Source organism: Cornus florida, unplaced genomic scaffold, assembly GCF_030987335.1.
Source record: "Cornus florida cultivar Cherokee Brave unplaced genomic scaffold, ASM3098733v1 CherokeeBrave_3.0.0_Hap2_Chr07, whole genome shotgun sequence".
Classification (NCBI taxonomy): Eukaryota; Viridiplantae; Streptophyta; class Magnoliopsida; order Cornales; family Cornaceae; genus Cornus; species Cornus florida.
In genome coordinates this window covers 51,746,019-51,764,880 of record NW_026775577.1, presented here as the reverse complement: position 1 = coordinate 51,764,880, position 18,862 = coordinate 51,746,019, and the positions used below count along the sequence as shown (strand labels likewise).

General features: G+C 39.3%; 1 protein-coding gene across 1 annotated transcript in view; it reads left to right on the top strand.

Moving 5' to 3' along the window:
* The window catches only part of LOC132267191 (uncharacterized), a 45,719-nt gene extending 30,135 nt beyond the window's left edge, over window positions 1-15,584 (top strand). The window contains exons 15-16 of the mRNA XM_059768275.1: window positions 447-520; window positions 15,058-15,584. Coding sequence (XP_059624258.1) covers window positions 447-520; window positions 15,058-15,133 — 150 coding nt within the window. The 3' untranslated portion in view covers window positions 15,134-15,584. The remainder of the gene's footprint in view (window positions 1-446; window positions 521-15,057) is intronic.
* Window positions 15,585-18,862: the final 3,278 nt, after the last annotated feature.

The window sequence follows — 18,862 nt, the reverse complement described above, 5'->3', positions numbered from 1 at the left end:
GTGTTTAATCTTGTGTTACAGAATACTTCTTAATAAGGCGTTATTTGATGCTAATCCTATCAGATTCCATTGGAAATTATTTGGTTGAGAACATGTATTTAACGAATTGGCTCAAGTGTGCAAAATGATGCTTGATGGTATTATCTATGCCAGGGTTGAACTTGATTTTAAAAAACTAATGCATTTTCGAACACATGTATAATAGATAATGCAATTTAGTTTGGAGGGATGCAGTAGTACTAGTACCTTCCAGTAGTCATATATCCCTTTTAAATCTAAGCCGTATGCTTTTGAAATCATCTCAATTTTTTAGGTTCTTAATTCAGTTAAAATCACTTCTTTTTGAAAAATTCATAGTTCATAGTTCATAGTTGTTATTTCATTTTCTCTGTGCCGAACTCTGTTGATGCTATTGCTACACCTTCGCTTCTCGTTTTTCCTTGCAGGAAGCAGTGAAGCAGACGTATCAGAGAGCTCTCAAAGCAGCAGCTGATTTTGGTTATCAGAAAGAGAGTCCCGAGTAAGTGCTTATATGAGCCACCCCTTTGCCGCTGTTTGTGTACATCAAGCGCGGATTACAGTTCCATCAGTAAAAATTGCCTTATTCCCCTAATGGTTATTTATTTATTTATATTTTCCTAGTTTATACTCACATAGCCCCCCTCAAGGAATTGTTTGCACCCAAGAGGAGTCGAACCTTAGACCTGAGGCTTCATGAGGCACCAGGACCAAGTGACTTACCCACTTGAGCCAACCCCTTAGGGTTATTCCCCAATGGTTATTGCATATTAAAATTTTATGAAAATCAATTAGCCTCCCCAGAAATTGTGCCATTAAATTCCATCCAATCTTGCACCAAATCCATCCCTTTTGGCCGTCTTTTCTAACTCAAGCAAGTATTTTGTATGAATGTCTGTTGGTGAATAACATGGTGGTTCAATTGGATTTACTTTCCATTTCAGTTTCAATTTCAATTTCATTTATCATCACAACAATCTGACTTTTCATCCTATTTAAAACTGTGACTTTTCGACACACAAAAATTAATATTGATTTCTTAAAATGAAAAAAATCATCATAATCCTAGCCTTTCCAAGAAAAACGGGGTTGGTAACGTTAATTATTTCTTCCATTCTTTTCTATTACATGGTATCTCTCCTTCAGATCTAATTTCTTAAGGCTTCGTTTGGTTAGATAGAAATAGCATGAAAGGAAAAGTTGTGGAAAACTTTTCCAACACTATAAGAGTTTGGATAGCAAGAAAAGGAAAATTTTGAGGGAAGTAACTTTCCGTTACCACCTAATTCTCCCATAAATTTTACCTCCAAAAAACACAAGAAAATTTGCTTTCATGAGAAAATTATGTGAACTTAAAATTATGCCCATTTTTATCTTTCTAAATAAAGTTTTTTTATGCATGACTTCTTATAAGTATAAAATATAATGGTATGTATCTCTCTTTAAATCTTTATTAAGTACAATATTATGGTCTGTATCTTCTCTAAATGTTTAAAAGAGGACTATGTGAAGATGGCTGCCTTAACAGCACCAACTACACAAGAGAAAAGACAAAGTACAAGAAAAACTCAAAACAACATCTCAATATCAGAAATAAATAGTCCCATAGCTGGTTAAGCCTTCAAAACATGCTTCCATAGCCAGGAGGTGAGAATGATTAGTATTGCCCCCATGAATTCTACAATTTCTTTCATTCCAAATACTCCATAGAATAGATGTAAAACCAGCATTTCAGCAATTTATTTCTCACTGACTGACCCTTGGTCTGAGCCACAAATCAATTAATAACTTCAGAGAAGTGCAGCAAATTGAGAAAGCCATCCCCATATACTTCTGTCATAAGAGCACTTCCAGAAAATATGATCTCTAGAATCAGCATCTGAGAAACAATTATGGCATATAGCTGGCCCAACAAAGCCCCTCTTCCGGAGATTAAAATAAGAAGGAAAAGCATTATGAAGAATGAGAGCAGATTGGAATAGAATTCTAGGCCTGCAGTTATTCCAAACAAGACTGCACCATTGGACTGGTTCACTGTGATCCCTGCATACTTTCCGCACAGCCTGAATCAGCATGCTTCCATTTGATTTTATCCTCAGAACCTGAATCAGCATGTTGGCTCAGAAAATGACCAATCTCTGGAGGCCAGCTATTAGGAGTCCTCAACCATACAGAGATGGTATCTGTATAGTTGAAACCAGCAGAAAAAAAGTCTTTTCATTCCAAACGTTTGCTGTGAAGAGTGCCCCATTGAACCAAGGGTCATAGTACAAACTGAAGTCCATTTCCAATGGAAAAAAATAGGTGTTGCAGCATAAACTCTACTATTAAGGATGGACTTCCAAATAGCAGATTCATACACTTTAGCAGTCATGGTCCAAAAATGAACAGTATTACATACTAATCTCTGAACCATCTCACCCACAAATCTTCCTTAGACACCAAAAAATGCCAGGATAATACACAAGTAGAGGAAAGGTTAATGCTGCTGAAACTTCTGATCCCCATCCCACCCTCATTCTTAGGTAAGTTCATTTTATCCCAAGCCATCAGAGATCTTTTTTTGTCAGGACTCCCACAGAAAATTCCTCACCCTCCTTTCAAACCCCCCCCCCCCCCCCCCCCCCCCCCCCCCCTCTTCCGCGGGATAGAAAAGACTGCTGCCCAAAAATAATAATATAGAGATATAACTGTCTTTATCAACTCTAATCTGCCAGCCATAGAGAGGTTAAAAGAGCTCCAAGAATTAAGTTTAGAATTCACCTTGTCAGGAAGTCCTAAACGGTGAATTCCTTTCGGTCTTCCAGCCACCAAGGGGAGCCCTAGATAATGAACAGGAAGAGAGCCCTCCCTAAATTTCAGAACTCTCAAAATGCTTCTCGTTCTTCGAACTGAATTTTAGAAGAATGTCAAACTCTTGTCAGCATTTACTTTCAGCCCTAAGATATTACTAAACTCTTCAAACAAAGCATTCAGATTTTTGGCATTCTTCACTGAGGCTTTAAGGATAAGAAACAAGTCATCTGCAAAAAAGCAATGAGAGATGGAAGATCCCACCATCCTAACAGAATCACAGAGATCCAACAGGCCTGAGGTCACAGCTGCATTTATGATTTGGGTAAAACAATCTGTGACTGAACAAAAAAGTAGGGGAGAAAGAGGGCAATTCCGTCTCCCTCCTTGCTGAAAAGATATCCACAGGCACCCCATTCACACAGAGTAATGGACTGAAGACACACACTGCATCACCCAAACACTCCAAGTATCCCCAAAACCATACCTGAAGAGAAGATTATGAAGAAAAGTCCATGAAATGGAATTATAAGCTTGGCAAGGTCCTCTTTGAAGGCCATGGATGGTTTAACAACTTGGAAGTAAATCCCTTCAAAAGGGCACGAGCCAAGATGACATTACTATGTATTCTCCTGCCCTTTATAAAAGCAAATTGTTCATACCCTACCACTCTAGAAAGGACAATAGACAACCTATTTGCAAGGATTATGGAGATAAATTTATTAGTTGAATTACATAAAGCAATAGGCCTGAAATCCCCAAATTCTTTGGAATCAGAGAAATGAATGTGCCTCAACTCCAAGGGGAAGAGAGCAATTGGAGAAAAAGAATTGGAACAGCATTCATCACCTCCTTACCCACAATATTCCAGAACTTTTGAAAGAACCTATTAGGAAAGCCATCAGGCCCTGTAGCTTTATCAGGGCCTACAGCCATCACCACACCCTTAATTTCATCCTCAGTAACTGCCACAGTCAGCATATACCTTTCTTTAGTTCCAACCACACACCTAAGATTGAGATCGTTTGGAGAAGAAGTAGGGATAACACCATACATATCAGAATAGAACTCACCAGTCCACTGTCTAATCATCATCTGATCTCTAGACAATTCACCATTAGCATTCTGTAAAAGAGAGATTGAATTAAAAGCCCTCTTATGATGCATCTTCTGATGAAAGAACTTGGAACATTATTTGTGATGTTGTGGCCCGAATTTGGTGCCGGGTCGCAACAAAAATTTTGACCCTTTTTGTTCATGGGCCGTGGACCCTAATTAGTACTCCCTTATTGCTCGATATTTAAGGGCGCTTAGGGTTTTGGATTGTGATAATCAAGAGACACTGAATATCGTACAGAGAGAGTGGGGCTGAAACTTGTATTCTTCGATTTTTCACATAGTGAAGACTTTCGCCGGATCTCCACCATGGACGTAGGTTTTGCCGAACTCGTATAAATTTTTGTGTTCTTTGTGTGGTGTGTTTATTTTTCTGTCGTGTTTCGTAATTGTTGCTTGGTTCGCTGCGTTTGTCGTAACATATATCATTATCCCTTAATCAAAGAATTCTGGACTTTTGAGCCAGCATGACCTCCTCCAAACCCAATGCAGCCTCCAGCCCCTGCTTAGCCAAATATTCACTACCGATGAGGCCTTCATCCAGAGGGTTAATCTGTTCTCTAAGCTGTATGTCACTTAATTTCCCTCTACACTTCATTACAGCTTCAGAAGCAAAAGGCCTGGACTTATTCCATTTCCTCATATTCTCCATGACTAGCCTCAATTTCTTTGTAAGATGATGAAAAGGTGAACCTTGAACTGTAATTTGCCAAGATTCTGCCACAATACCAGACATCGCTTCCATCATACCACCACATTTTATAGAAATTTTTTTTTTGATAAGTAAAAGTGTATTAGAAAGCGTTCAAAAGGGGAATCCATCTCGAGAGCTATACAAGGGCCAAAGCCAAAAAGAGAGTCCTATGGACCCAACGAACCAAAAAAATCCACAATTTCATCTAAAGATGTATAATTTCTCCCCATCACCCAATTAAAAAGAGAACTAATAATAGAAAAATGGAGGATTCCTCCCCATCAAAAGATCTTCTATTCCACTCTTTCCAAATGCACCACCAAACACAAAGGGGAGTCTCCCTCCAAAAATCACGGGCATGGGCCCCACACTGTAATCAATCAAATCCCTTGGAAGACTGAAGCACAACCCAATGAACACTAGACAGACCAAAAATAAGACTCCATGAGCCTCGTGGCAATGCAAAAGAAGGTGATTCACGGACTCTCCATCATTTTTTGCACAGAAAACACCAGTTAATCTGTCTTCTCTTTCTCAGATTGTTCAAAATCAAAATTCCAAACAAAAAAGGCCACCCTGAGAGGAGCCTTCGAGCGCCAAACCGTCTTTCACGGGAAGTTGGAACCATGAATCCCGGAAAGGCATAGGGACAAGGAACGGGCCTCAAAAGGAATCTGAACTTGTACCATCCACCTCTTGTCTATACAAAAGGTCTAGCAGGCCATAAACATCGTTCCAGCTCCCAATTCTGAAAGGGTCGCCGAAATCGCGTGTCCCAAGTAAAGCCTACCGCTATCAAGACGATAACTGTCTGCTACCAAAACTCCAAAGTAAGCCTACTGCTATCAACAGCAATCCTGAAAAGTCTTGGGAACGAATAAGACAACAACAGGCAATCACCGCACCAAACATCATCCTAAAACCGGATGTTCCTGCCCTCCCAAACTCTGAATCTAATGTGCTTAGAGAACTCATCCTAGCCCTTTCGAATGGATTTCCACACCCCCACGCCAAAAGCATATCTGACCGGCCCAGAGGACCATCCCCTTCGCTCCTCCCCAAAGTAGCATGAAATAACCCTCCTCCATAAACGATGTATTTCGCTACCGATTCTCCACAGCCACTTACCAAGGAGCGCCCTGTTGAAAGGGACCAACCTCCTAAAGCCAAGACCACCCAACTGAAGAGGCCTGCAAACATGTTGCCACAGGACAAGATGACACTTAAACTCCTTCCCCCGACCACCCCAGAGGAAGTACCATTGAAGACTCGAGTTTTTTAGCAATAGAGGAAGGAATCTGGAAAAGCGAAAGATAATAAATTGGAAGACTCGACAACGTACTCTTCACCAAAGTAGCCTTCCCGCCCTTCGAAAGATACTGCTTCTTCCACTCGGCCAATCTTCTCTCAAATCGCTGATCCCAACTTCCCACCCTCCTTGACGAAGCACCCAAAGGCAAACCCAAATAAGAAATAGGGAAGAAACTCGTCCTACACCCTAGAATCGCAGCAAAAGAAGCCATCTCCTGAACCTCCCCCACAGGAACAACCACACTCTTTCGCACATTGACTTTCAAGCCTAAGACTACCTGAAAGCAAACTAGAACACACTTCAAATATCTCAGTTGGGACACCTCTGCCTCATAGAAAACCAAAGTATCATCCACGAATAACAAGTGAGAAATCTCTCTTTGCTGAACTGAGTTTGGACCCCAAATCCACTGCCCTCATCATCAACCTACTAAGGGCCTCCATCACAATAATAAACAAAAAAGGAGAAAGGGGACCCTCTTGCCTCAAACCTCGAGAACTGCCAAAAAAACAGGATGGAAACCATTCGCCAACACAGATAATCTAACAGAGGAAATGCAAAGCTCGATTCATCTCCTCTATTACTCTCTAAATCCCATCCTCCCTAACAAATACAACCAGAAATTCCAGCTAACGTGATCATAGGCTTTCTCGATGTCGAGCTTGCACAAAACTCCCGAAACAACATTACTCAACCTATGGTCCACACGTTCGCTGGCAATAAGAGTGGAATCCAGAATCAGTTTGCCCCTATAAAGGCATTTTGAGACTCATAAATACTCCATCCTGAACCACCCACAATCTCAACGCAAGGACTTTAGTGATAAGCTTATAAATACGCTCCGCTTATCGATCTAAAATCCTTGATGTCAGATGCACCACCCTTCTTAGGAATGAGGGCAATGAAAGATGCATTCAACGACTTTTCGAACCTCCCATTCAAATGGTACTCATGGAAAAAGCATTTTGAGACTCAGAAATTACACCATCCAGACCTCCCTCGATCTCAACGCAAGGACTTTAGCGATAAGCTTGTAAATACACTCCACTTATCGGTCTAAAATCCTTAACATCAGGTGCACCACCCTTCTTAGGAATGAGGCAATGAAAGATCCATTCAACGACTTTTCGAACCTCCCATTTGAATGAAACTCATGGAAAGTGCCCATCACCTCATGTCTCTCCAGGGCTTTCCAATAAAAACCTCATTGTGTCATTCGAACCTGGAGCTTTGTCAGCATTACAGTTCTTCAGTGCCTTCAACACCCCCTCCTCTGAAAAAGGATTTTCTAACCCATCCCTACCCACTGCTGAAATAGGGTCAAAGTGGAGACCATCAAGCCGAGAAGAGCCTCTGGTAGAAAGATACAATCCCCCTGCTCACCTCCTCCTCCGTACTCGAAACCGCTCCGTCCACTCGAATCCGTCCTGGGTGATTTCCCCTCCTATGGACATTAGCAAGTCTATGTAAGAATTTTGTATTACGGTCACCCTCTTTGAGCCATAAAGCCCGAGATTTTTGCCGCCACGAAATCTCCTCTATTAACAGCAATCTCTGCCTGACAGGCTGCTCTCTTGCTGGGACTCGACAATACAACCCACCCATTCCAATCTATCAATCTCCGCAAGAACCCTATTCATAGTTGTTAAAGGCGCACCAGGCGTGCGCCTCGGGCGCCAGGCGCATCAAGGCGCAGCTTCTGCGCCTTGAGTATGGTGAGGTGAGCCTTTGTCTTCTTTCTTTAATTTTTGCCTTTTAAACATTTGTTGTATTCAGAATTTCAGACTTCACATTCTTCTTCTTATATAATAAATTCTGATGTGATAAAGTAACTTTAAATGGTGGGTGGTCCCTACCACTACCACCAAAAAAGTTAAAAGACCAGTCCAAATAAAAAAGTAAAGGAACCCAAATTAGGCTCAATTGTTGTACGAAATATTTAGGAGCTATGGGTCTCTTTGTCAAGCTCTCTCACTCTCCGGCAAGCTCTCTCTCCGACGAGCTCTCTCTCCGGCAACCAGGTAACCATTTATTCTCTTCTTCTTCTTCTCTGTTCTTTTTTTTTTTTTTCCTTCTTCTTCTTCTTCTCTATTTTTTTTTTCCTTCTTTCTTCTCTGTTTTTCTTTTTTCCCTTCTATTCTTGCTTTTCTCTCTGTCTGTCTTCTTCTCTGGCAACCAGCGTCTTCTTCTTCTTCTTTTCTATTTTTTTTTATTTTGTCTTTCTTCTCTGTTTTTTTTTTTTTTTCCCCTTCTTTCTTCTCTGTTTTTTTCCCCCCTTCTTTCTTCTCTGTTTTTTTTTGTTCCTTTCTTCTTCTTTGTTTTTCTTTTTTCCTTCTGCTCTTGCTTTTCTCTTTTTTAATTATTTATTTATTTTAGCTATCAATTATCAACATGCCTGTTAGTTTTTCGTCTGGAGTGTGGCCTGTGAAATGCTGTTATTTTAGGCTTTTTAGCTATGAAAATGCATGCCTGTAACGCCTGTTATTGTTTCCTAATGTTGCTATTTTAGCTATGAAAATGCATGCCTGCTATTGTTTCCTTTGGACTGTGGCCTGTGAATGCCTTTTTTTTTTTTCTTTTTTCTTTGCTGTGAAAATGCCTGTTGCACTTTTTAAGTGATGATCAAGATGGTGCTATGTTTATTGATGATGAGGATGATCCGATGATATTTAGATCCTTTGGTGGTCTTCTTAGGAGTTAGGATGAACTGATGAAGTGAACATTTCTATGTTTGTTTTACTTTTTATTTAATTAGTTGATTTTTGCATCTTTATGTTAGTAATTACTATGTTACTATGTTGACTATTGAACGCCAATATTTGGTTTAGTTTGCTTTTGCATCTTTATGTTAGCATGTTGATTATTAAACTTATGTATTTGGTTTACATGATTTTGCATCTTTATTGGATGTTATTTTTTATTTTTTTTTCTCAACTTGCGCATTGCTTCAGTCGGGCGCGCGCCTCGCCTTGCGCCTTGCGCCTCAGGCTCCAAGGCACCTTTGCGCCTCAGTGCGCCTTGAACCTTTAACAACTATGACCCTATTCTTCCTCTACTCCAAATTCCCGAAAACCTCCTTGTTCCATCTTTTAAGCTCGTTCTTCAGGAGCCGAAGCTTTCCAGCCAAAATAAAACTCGGAGTGCTCACCACCATGGCCTCCTCCCACCAAGGCCGCACCTTGCCCTGAAAATCATCTGCTCTAAGCCACATATTCTCAAATCTGAAAGGAGTACACTGAGATCTCAATCCTCCACAATCCAAAACCAACGGAATGTGATCAGAAGCCACCCTAGCCAAAGCAGCCTGAACAACATCTGAAAACTTCTCCTCCCACTCCTTATAAATCAAGAATCTATCCAGGCGGGAAAGAGTGGGCGAATTCCTCTGGACCAAATAAAAGCAGTGCCCTCCAATGGTAGGTTAATAAGATGATGTCCATGAACTTTGAAAACTGCATCATAGCCAAAGTCCATCTACCACCTGTAGATATCTCTAATGGGAACCTAACCACATTGAAATCCCCACCCACATCCCCTTCACCAAACTGAGCTCCTCCCACAGCACAAGCCTCTCACAATCATCCACCTGCCCATAAACACCGGAAAAGGTCCATTTAAAACCATCCTCCTGCATCACAAAAGCACATGATAAAGAGAATCTCCCTCTCCATTCGTCCACCCTTGCCATCCATCTCCTATCCTACATGTCCCACATGACAAGAACGCCTCTAGAAGACCCTAAAGTGTCCAGCGCCTCCCACTCAACAAACCTACTGCCTCAAAGGCTCCTAACCACCCTATCTGTCATCGGAACAATCTTCATTTCCATTTTCTCACTGCCAACTTCACCACCTTCCTCTTGTCCGGGTTATTGATTCCTCTTGTCCGGGTCATTGAGTCCACGGACATTTCAAGATAATCCCCCCCACCAAAACAACACTACCCTTTCCCTCTCCCCTTCATGGTTCACATACGAAATAAGATTTCTCACCTCTCCCCTTTCCAAGGAGGGGGATTCTTCTTCCTTCTACCCCCGTTCTAGATTTCTTTATTATCTCCTCTCTACCGTCGCATAAAGGAGACACCCAACAATTTGCTAGTGACACCGATATTCTCCTTGACCCACTCCTTGGTGACCTTCCTCCGCCCACTGAATCATATCAAGAGACCCACCCTGCTCATCCCTCGTCACATCCCCTACACCACCCTCCCCTCATCAACACAAGACAGCCAGTCAACAACACTGTCCACCCCACCTTCCCTTCCATCAAACCGGAGCATTATTAAGCACAGCATCAGGCACAAACCTGTGTTTTTTCAGTTCTTGAACCAGCAGAGCAGCTGACTTGTTGCTGAGGGTAATACGAAAATCCTTCCAACACAGATTGTCATCTTTTCAGACAAAGAATCCGTCTGTGGTCTCAGTATTATGTCACCTTTGGGTCTACATAACCCGATTCCTTCATCCCTGCACAACCGAGGCTCGGACAGCCTACCCATACCATCCCATAGAAGAAGAAAACTCAGAACAGAACCCATCATCCCCTAAGCAGTTCCTATCAATACAATAGACATCGACCTTCCTGGCCGTCCCATCCCTTTCTGACTGCCCAAAAATCCCATGCCCAGAATAGGGCCATCAGAGCAGTCCACTGAAGACGATACAAAAAGACCATAATGATTAGAAATGGAAGAAGCAGAAAGAAGTAATTTGGAATTAGGAAAAGCTGCAAACCAATCAGAGTTCACAAAAGCTCTGTCAAGTCTAGCCCAATCAGAGTTCACAAAACCTCTGTCAAGTGAGACGCATATTCTTCTCTGAGAAAACTGATTGTTATTCCAAGTCCATACACGATTAACAATAGAAAGCTCCATCAGGTTACAATCAGAGAGAATGTCATTAAACTCATTTAGGATCGCATGTGGAACAGGCTTACCTCCCATTTTATCTCCATGCGATCTAGTAAGTTTCCAGTCACCAACAGCTAGCCTTGGCCCTTCAATGATATAAGAATGATCAAGTAGCTGCTGCCATAGAAATTTTCTTTCTCTAGGAGTATTGGCTGCATAAACTGCTGACCTAAAGAAAACATCACCTGACTTAAGGACTGTAACTCTTGGTAGCATTACTTGGGACAATGCCAGAGACAACAGACACCTGAAATATGGATGGATTAAATGATTGTAGTTTGCCTCCCAAATTCTCCCATTTTTACTTGAATTGTAGTTTGCCTCCCAATTCCATTGCTTATTAATAAGGGAAGAAATTCTGTGATAGTTTCAAGAAAGAACTCTAGTCTCCACCAAGCACGCCAAGGAGAGTTTAAATGATTTGATCCAGAAAGCCACCTCCTCCTGCATTTTGGGCCTATTTAGGCTCCTCATATTCCAGGATCCGATCATAAATTAGGGGGAGGAGGTGGTGGAACAATACCAGTTTTACCCCTATTATTGTTCTTCTTCCTACCCTTCTTCTTTCCTCCCAAAGCTGCTATAGGCTGATCTTCACCCTCAGCTTCAAGTATAGATTCTGATAGATTATCCTCTCCTACTTGCTTCAAATCAGCTCTCTCAGGCATTTCATCGAGTACTGCAAAAGCATTTGGAGAGACTACCTCAGGTTGAATTGCAAGGCCTTTACCCTCATTCTTGGATTTACTTTTGGAATGATTTTGAGAGATAAAGCCATCTGAAGATACATTTTCACATTCAATAGCATTATTAGGACTGTGAGGCACACCATCAGGAACTCCAGCCTGAGGCATTGCCTTGGTGGAAGGTCCTGCAGACGCCTGAATAGCTGGGATTGTCTCCACAGAGGATTCATCCAAAGTAACAAGCTTCCCCTTCAATTTCACCACCCATTGTTCAGTAGCCTTCTGTTTCGAATTTTGTTATGGAACTGCCTTGGGACAATTTTTCTCTAAATGATCAATCCTCTTACAAACAGTGCAAATTTGAGGCTTCCACTCATATTCCATCCTAACCGTGCATTCAGAACCTTGTATCCAAGTAGTCACCATTTCTGGAAAATCCCGATGCACTTCTATCTCAGCCATAACCCTAACAAATAGTCCTCTTTCCCTATTAGCCTTTACATCATCAATCTCCTCTATAGATGTACAATATATCCCCATCCCCCAATAGAAAAGACGACTCATAATGTGGTATTTTAACAGTCCTATGGGAGATTCCTCCCCATCAAAGAATCTACTATTTCGTTCCTTCCAAATGCACCACCAAACGCAAAGGGGGGGCCGCCCTCCAAAGGTGATGAGCGTGAGAACCCACACCACACCCTCTCCAAGAGTCAATCAGACCTCTGGAAGACCGGGTCATGACCCATTGCATACCAAACAGACCAAAAATCAGACTCCAACAGTCGTGAGCCACAGGGCAATGCAAAAGCAGATGATCCACTGACTCTCCGTCCCTCTTGCACATGCAACACCAATTGACCGTTACCTGTCTTCTTATTGGGAGGTTATCCACAGTCAGAATCTTGCCCCAGATTGCAGTCCAAACGAAAAAAGCCACCTTGAGGGGAGCCTTTGAGCGCCAAACCGTCTTCCAAGAAAAATCAGCCCCTAAGAAGCCTGAGAGGCAGCAGGCCATTATATGGACTATGATCATTATAATTGTCATACCCATGGTTATCGAAGTTTAGTCTATATCCTTTTTTTTTCAAGTCCATGCTGATTTGTTCCATGCAAGCCACTTTATTAGTTAGGATGGAAATTGTGTCCAAAGAAGTCACCAGTACTGGATTGTTGCCCATATGAGCCCACATTGCTGACCCTATATATATGTATTGTCGCCCATGCATCAGTTTGGTCATTTGAAGATGAACCCACTGCGTTTTTGTCGCCCACATGGGGCTGTTTGGTCGCCCGAATCGCCTTTTCCCAAGCTAGTATTGGCGACCAAGTCCTCCATGTTGTTGCCCAGGTGCTGAAGTAATAAACAGAGACCATCCACTGATTTGTCGCCCATATTAGGGGTTTTGTCGACCAGATGAAATTTTATTTTTATTTTACTTTATATATATATATATAAGGCTTTGTGTGGGAAGTTTAAGGGGCTGTTTGGACAGTTCCTAATGGGCTTTAATCTGATTATTTTTAGCATGAATGGGGGCGCTTAAGGTACTGTTTGGGATCTATTTAAAGGAGAGTGTAAGGGGGGCTATTTTTGGGCTGTTTTAAAAACTATCTCAGGGCTGTTTGGGGGCTGCCTTGTGGACTTTAATTGGTCGTTTTGGGGCATGAATGAGGATATTTAAGGGAGTGTTTGGAAACGAGAACTGTATTCCTTTACTTCCCTCCCTTATTATATACTTCCCATGAAAATTTAGGAAATTGCTTCTATGAAAAAACTGTGTTTGTTATCATTTTATTTTCTTTCAATTGTTGATGTTTATTTATTTTTTTAAAAATGATTTCATGACGTAAATGATTCTAAATGGGGGCCATTTTAGATTCATTGAGGATCAAGCTCTCCCTTTCTTTTCCTCTAAAAGGCCCATTTAGAATCATTGAGGATCAAGTTCTTTTTCTCTCCCTTTCTTTTCCTCTATTCCTTTTAAATGTGCAATGGATCAATGTAAAATTATTTTCAACCTCCTTTTATTTCATCAAAAATGTTTTAATGGATATAGAATGAAGGGATGTTGGTGTTCATCACCCATAGTGAGGCTTGGGTTCTAGTTAACCCTAAGGGGTTGACGGTGTGAGGTTGCTTCCGCATGGAGGTGTTCGGTTCCGGATTCGGATTCGCTTCTTTTTTCTTTTCCTTTTCTCATTAACCGGACCTTTGGGATTTGGGGCATGACACTACCTGTTTTAATCCTTCTTGTTATATCGTCTTATATCTTCTTGCCTTTTATAGATATCGAAACTTGAAATGCTATTATTATGTCATCAGTCTTTGTATTTTATTGAATTAACATTCCACTTCTATAAAAAAAAATTAACATTTTGACTCCTAACTCATTTATCCAAGTTTTCATGGGTTTTCCTAGAATTGTCTATTGAATTATGTCACCAGCAAATTACGCGCACCATGAAATATCTCTTCTTATATCTTTCGTTATTCTATATAGAATGATTACGAACAGATTTGGGGGCGTAGTACAGAATGTTGGCGTAATACTCCTTTATTAAACAATCATTAGTTTCTTCTCATATGATATGAACTCTTATCCCTCTACTCCATACACTCAAACTCTGGTGATTATATCTTTATGCATATCCTAGATATTTTTGGTAAAACGTCTTTACTTTGTAAAGCCCACCAAAGTATCTCTTGGCTATCATTTGTATTCATTTTCTTAGTTTATGAAAATCATGTCTAAATCTTTCTTTTAAGTTTCTCAATTTTACCAATTAAGTGTCATATCAAGTAACAGCCTCTATTGTAGATGTTCCTAGCATAAATCCAAACTGGAACGTCTTTCTGCATTCTTTTCTATTACAAGTTGTCTCCCTATATTTTATGTTTTAATATTATTTCTAAGTACTTCATCCCATGCGGTGACTTTTGGTTGTCCTCATCTCTAACTTTCTATGCAAATAAATCTACTCCATAGGTCTCTGTTGTATATTGCAATACCACCTAAGTCTACTTTATCAGTAACAGGTGTCACTTCTACTTTCCCTCTCACATGATTATTAATTCTATCTTTCTGGTCACACCTATCATCCATCTTAACATTCTAATTTTAGGTATATGAATGCATAGTTTTTCTTTCGGAGAACAGTTTTCTTATTATTATTTTTTCATTGGCAAGAAACTTACACCCATTTGACTTGAACCCTCACCATCCACTTTGGGAGGTAGATGAGATACCACTAGGCTACACATCCTTTGGTAACAGTTTTCTTATTTTAACCAACCATTTTATAATTTTATTTATTTATTTTTGTGGACAATGCATGCACATAAACCAGGGTTTCGAATTAGTGAGCATTTAGACAAGTAGCTTTAAATATCTAATATTATCATGTTGTAAAAAGCTGTAGAAATTGACATTAAATTTGCATCTGAATTCCATATTATCCCTATTGCTCTAATCTTTCTTCTTCTTTTTAATTTTCTTTTTCCCTCTTCTTCTTTCCTTTGGCAGGGTTTTGGTACATGGAGCAATGATCTCTGCTTTTCTGACTATTGCTCAGGCGATGAGTGATCAAGGATGTGTATAAAATAGTGTTCAAGAAGCCCATTTTCATGCTCTTCCAGACCGGGCCCTTAGCTGCCTGCAGCTCTAGATGAGTTTGGAGGCATGCCCTTGTTGGCAGGAAACTGGAACACAATGACAGCAAATAATCCGTCATCTCTGTGTCATGTGGATCTCAAGATTCATAAGCTAACGACGCTTAATGCTGGATTATGGCAGGAGATTCTTGTAACATATTGTATTTTTATAGATAGCTGACGCTTGAATAGGCTTAATTTGAGGATTGGTTGGAAAACACCCATCAAGTTATTGGTCTGTAATTTTTTTTTTGTTGAAAGTTAAGTTATTGGTAGTTTAGGTGATAGAATAGCATAGAATAGTCACTGGATATATTGATGTTACATGTTACTGTCTTGAGAAATAGTGGCAGTCTTGTTGGAAATAAAATATATATATATATATATTCTTTATTGGCATTTCCTTTGAAAATTATGTATAAATGGCTCTTCTGATACACGTCTTCTCTTATGCATTAAAGAAAAACATGGTACTGCAGACAATTTGTAGAACAAGAAGGGAAAGCAAATCAGCCTCCATGGAATTCTTCATTACTAAAGATTTGATTTTCTCCGATCGTATGCAGTACTTCTTCCAGTTCCTCCGAGGCTTCCAAGGCCCTCAACCTCAGGTAAAGGTCCTGCAATATTTTAAAGTTTTGACAGATTGATTTATTTTCACCCAAATGCAAGAACTGATATACCAATTTGAATCCAGAGTATCAAATAGAATACATATGTATATACACGTATCCATATATGTGTATGAATTGGATGTAGAGGGAAGGTGAATTTCACTAGCATAATGAAAAAAGTCGAAACTTTTAGAAGACAAGGTTGCTCTTCCTATATGCTAGCTTTGGCATCTTCAAATAAAGATGTTGCTTCAACTGTTCATTGAGGGAGAGCACACAAGAATATACTGGTCTATTGTTTTTTTAGAGTTTCTCTCCCAGGAGTTTGAATTTTGGCCTCCCAATGGCCATCAAAGGCATCGTTTGCTGTTATATTTCTTGAATGGGAAAGTTTGTTAATTCAGATAATTTTTTATGTTCATGTCACTATAGTAGTATTAGTCCTCTGGTCGTGAAAAATCTGCGGCGTTGAACACTGTAAAGAGAAGGAAAATTGATCAAAACCAAAGGGCAATCACGCCATTAAAAAATGGAATACGTAATATAGAGACTTCTTAGTAATTTTATTTTACAAGAAAAAAGGAGTCGAGCGTAAAGTACATTGTTAGAGTGCCAATATAACTCCCTAATTTTAACATATATATATATATATATATATATATATATATATATATACCTTAGGGTCAATCGATCTCCAACATGCATGCATGTAATGGGAGACAAGAAATGAAATGAGACTCGAGATTTTGACATACATACCTTAATTCATTCGACTCCAACCCGGCCAGTCTTCTGTGATGTAACTATTGGATAGATCACGACTAGTTTGTTCATACGAAAATTGGTTGCATTAAAATGGGGAGGGCAATTTTCCAACTAATCATCTTAAATTTGACAAGTGATGCTTGAAATCCCCAAGAAGAAAATATGCTCTATCTATCCGGAGATAACTCATGAAATCAATTTTGCAAAACCAATTCAGAAAATCTCAAAACGTTCACGCCTATGTAAGTCCTTATGCGTGTACTAGATTGAGACAACACTTCCACTTATGAAGTGTGGGACCTCTTTAAGGAAAACGTAAGAATAAATCCGGAAGTGTTCTACTTCCATCAAGCATATCTTTTTTTCTCCTTAACCAGAATGGTGGTTATAAAACCACCGTAACTTCTTAAAACCACTTCTCAAAACTGTAAGAGATATGTCAGAATACCAAAACTGCAAGGGATGTCACGTGGTAATATAGTCCACATCATCTTTGTTAACAAATGTGTACATTATCTCACTTGGCTAATATTGACACACTAATTTCTCTTAGGGTGCGTTTGGATGCATATGAGAGAAAAGAAAAGAAATGATAGTATGAATTAGGAGAGAAAAAAAAAAAAAAAATAATATTAATAATTTCTATTCATGTTTGGATAGATAGGGGAGAAAAGAAATGAAATGAAATGATAATTATTCTTGTTTGGATAAGATAGAGGAAATAAAAGAAAAGAAAGGATAATAATCAAATTACTGTCCTACCCTTTTATATTTATAAGCGATTTAGTGTCTTTTGTTTCGAGTTCAATCAAAGAATACTGATTCTGACTTTTTGGGACTAACCAAATGAAGTCCAATCCACCAGAAAAATGATGCCATTGGATTTTCACATAAGCCTGCTAGAAAGACTCAATCTGAAGACTGGTTATTGACATCTTCAGTGCCTTATATTAAATGACATTTTTTTTTTTTATTAGGGATTTTTACTAATACATGGGCTTAAGGCCCACATACTACCATGAGAAGAAGTCAAATCCTCAATTTATCAAGAAAATGAGGGGACCACACAACTTTTTTCTTACAAATGAAAAGACTATTCAAATATTTCTCTAAAATGGACTATTTTCTACTTTAGACCACACAACAGTTTATATTGATACTTTGACCCAACAAAATATGTTATTATATCATAAAAGCTTTAAATAAGTATACAGAAAGATCCTTGAACAACTATTTAATATTTTTAACAAACTATTTTTTGTTACTTTTTAATTAAGATGGATTAATATGGACTTATAGACTTCTTTTGACAAAAGATCTTATATATAAATTAAATTTAACGAAATAGTATAGGCTCTGATACCAAAATTGAGTTGGATCTAACCGGATAGAAGTAAGCAAGATAACATAGAAATAAAATAACAATTAAATCACAGAAATGACTACCGAACCTGATAACACTCTGATAACGCCCTGTAGAAACGCCTGAACACCGGCAAAGAACGGGCCAACAAGCCAGCAGTTCGAGTCAACTTACAGAAGAAATTGTTAATTTAAAACTAAGGCTGCTTGTACTGGTTGGATTCAAGAAAATTCTAGGATCTACACTGTCTGGCTAAATAAAATCTATATATTTGATCTTTTGTAGACAGAAGTCTTTTGCCCGAAAGTACTTAAAATACTAAATAGGGATAAGAAAATTCTTGGAGTGAAAGCAAACTGGATGATTTATTTCATAAGAAATATATACAGAGATACACACTGTTTGTATATGGATACTTGCTGACACAATATTTTACAGAAAGAACACTCGGAAATAAAGGAAACTGAAAGAAGTCACAAAAGAAACACACTGGAAACTGCAGAAAAGCTTGACGATTCTAGACTTGATTGCTCTAAAACTCGATGATCTTTACTTGAGCAGAGAGGCTTCTTTTTATAGCAGAAGAGAGGGATGAATCGGCGGTTGAGCTTGAAGATGCTACATGGATGGTTGAGATTCAAGATGCTTTAGGGATAAGATAACATGAATTATTGCTGAACTGTTGATGTCTTCTTCTGGAGAATTATATCTACTTTTGTTGTTGAGAATCTGCTTTCGGTGGATCTATTTTTAACTGTACACTATTGAATCTACTTTTCTTGAATGCTGAAGCTACTTTTTCCTGTATACTGTGGAAAATTTGCCTTTTCACTAGAATTCTTGCATATTGGACAAATTCCTGTCGGTAGTGCTATCTGTTGGACTGTCAGCTCTTGTTCTTGCATGCCTGCGGGCCAAGTATTCATCAATACTGT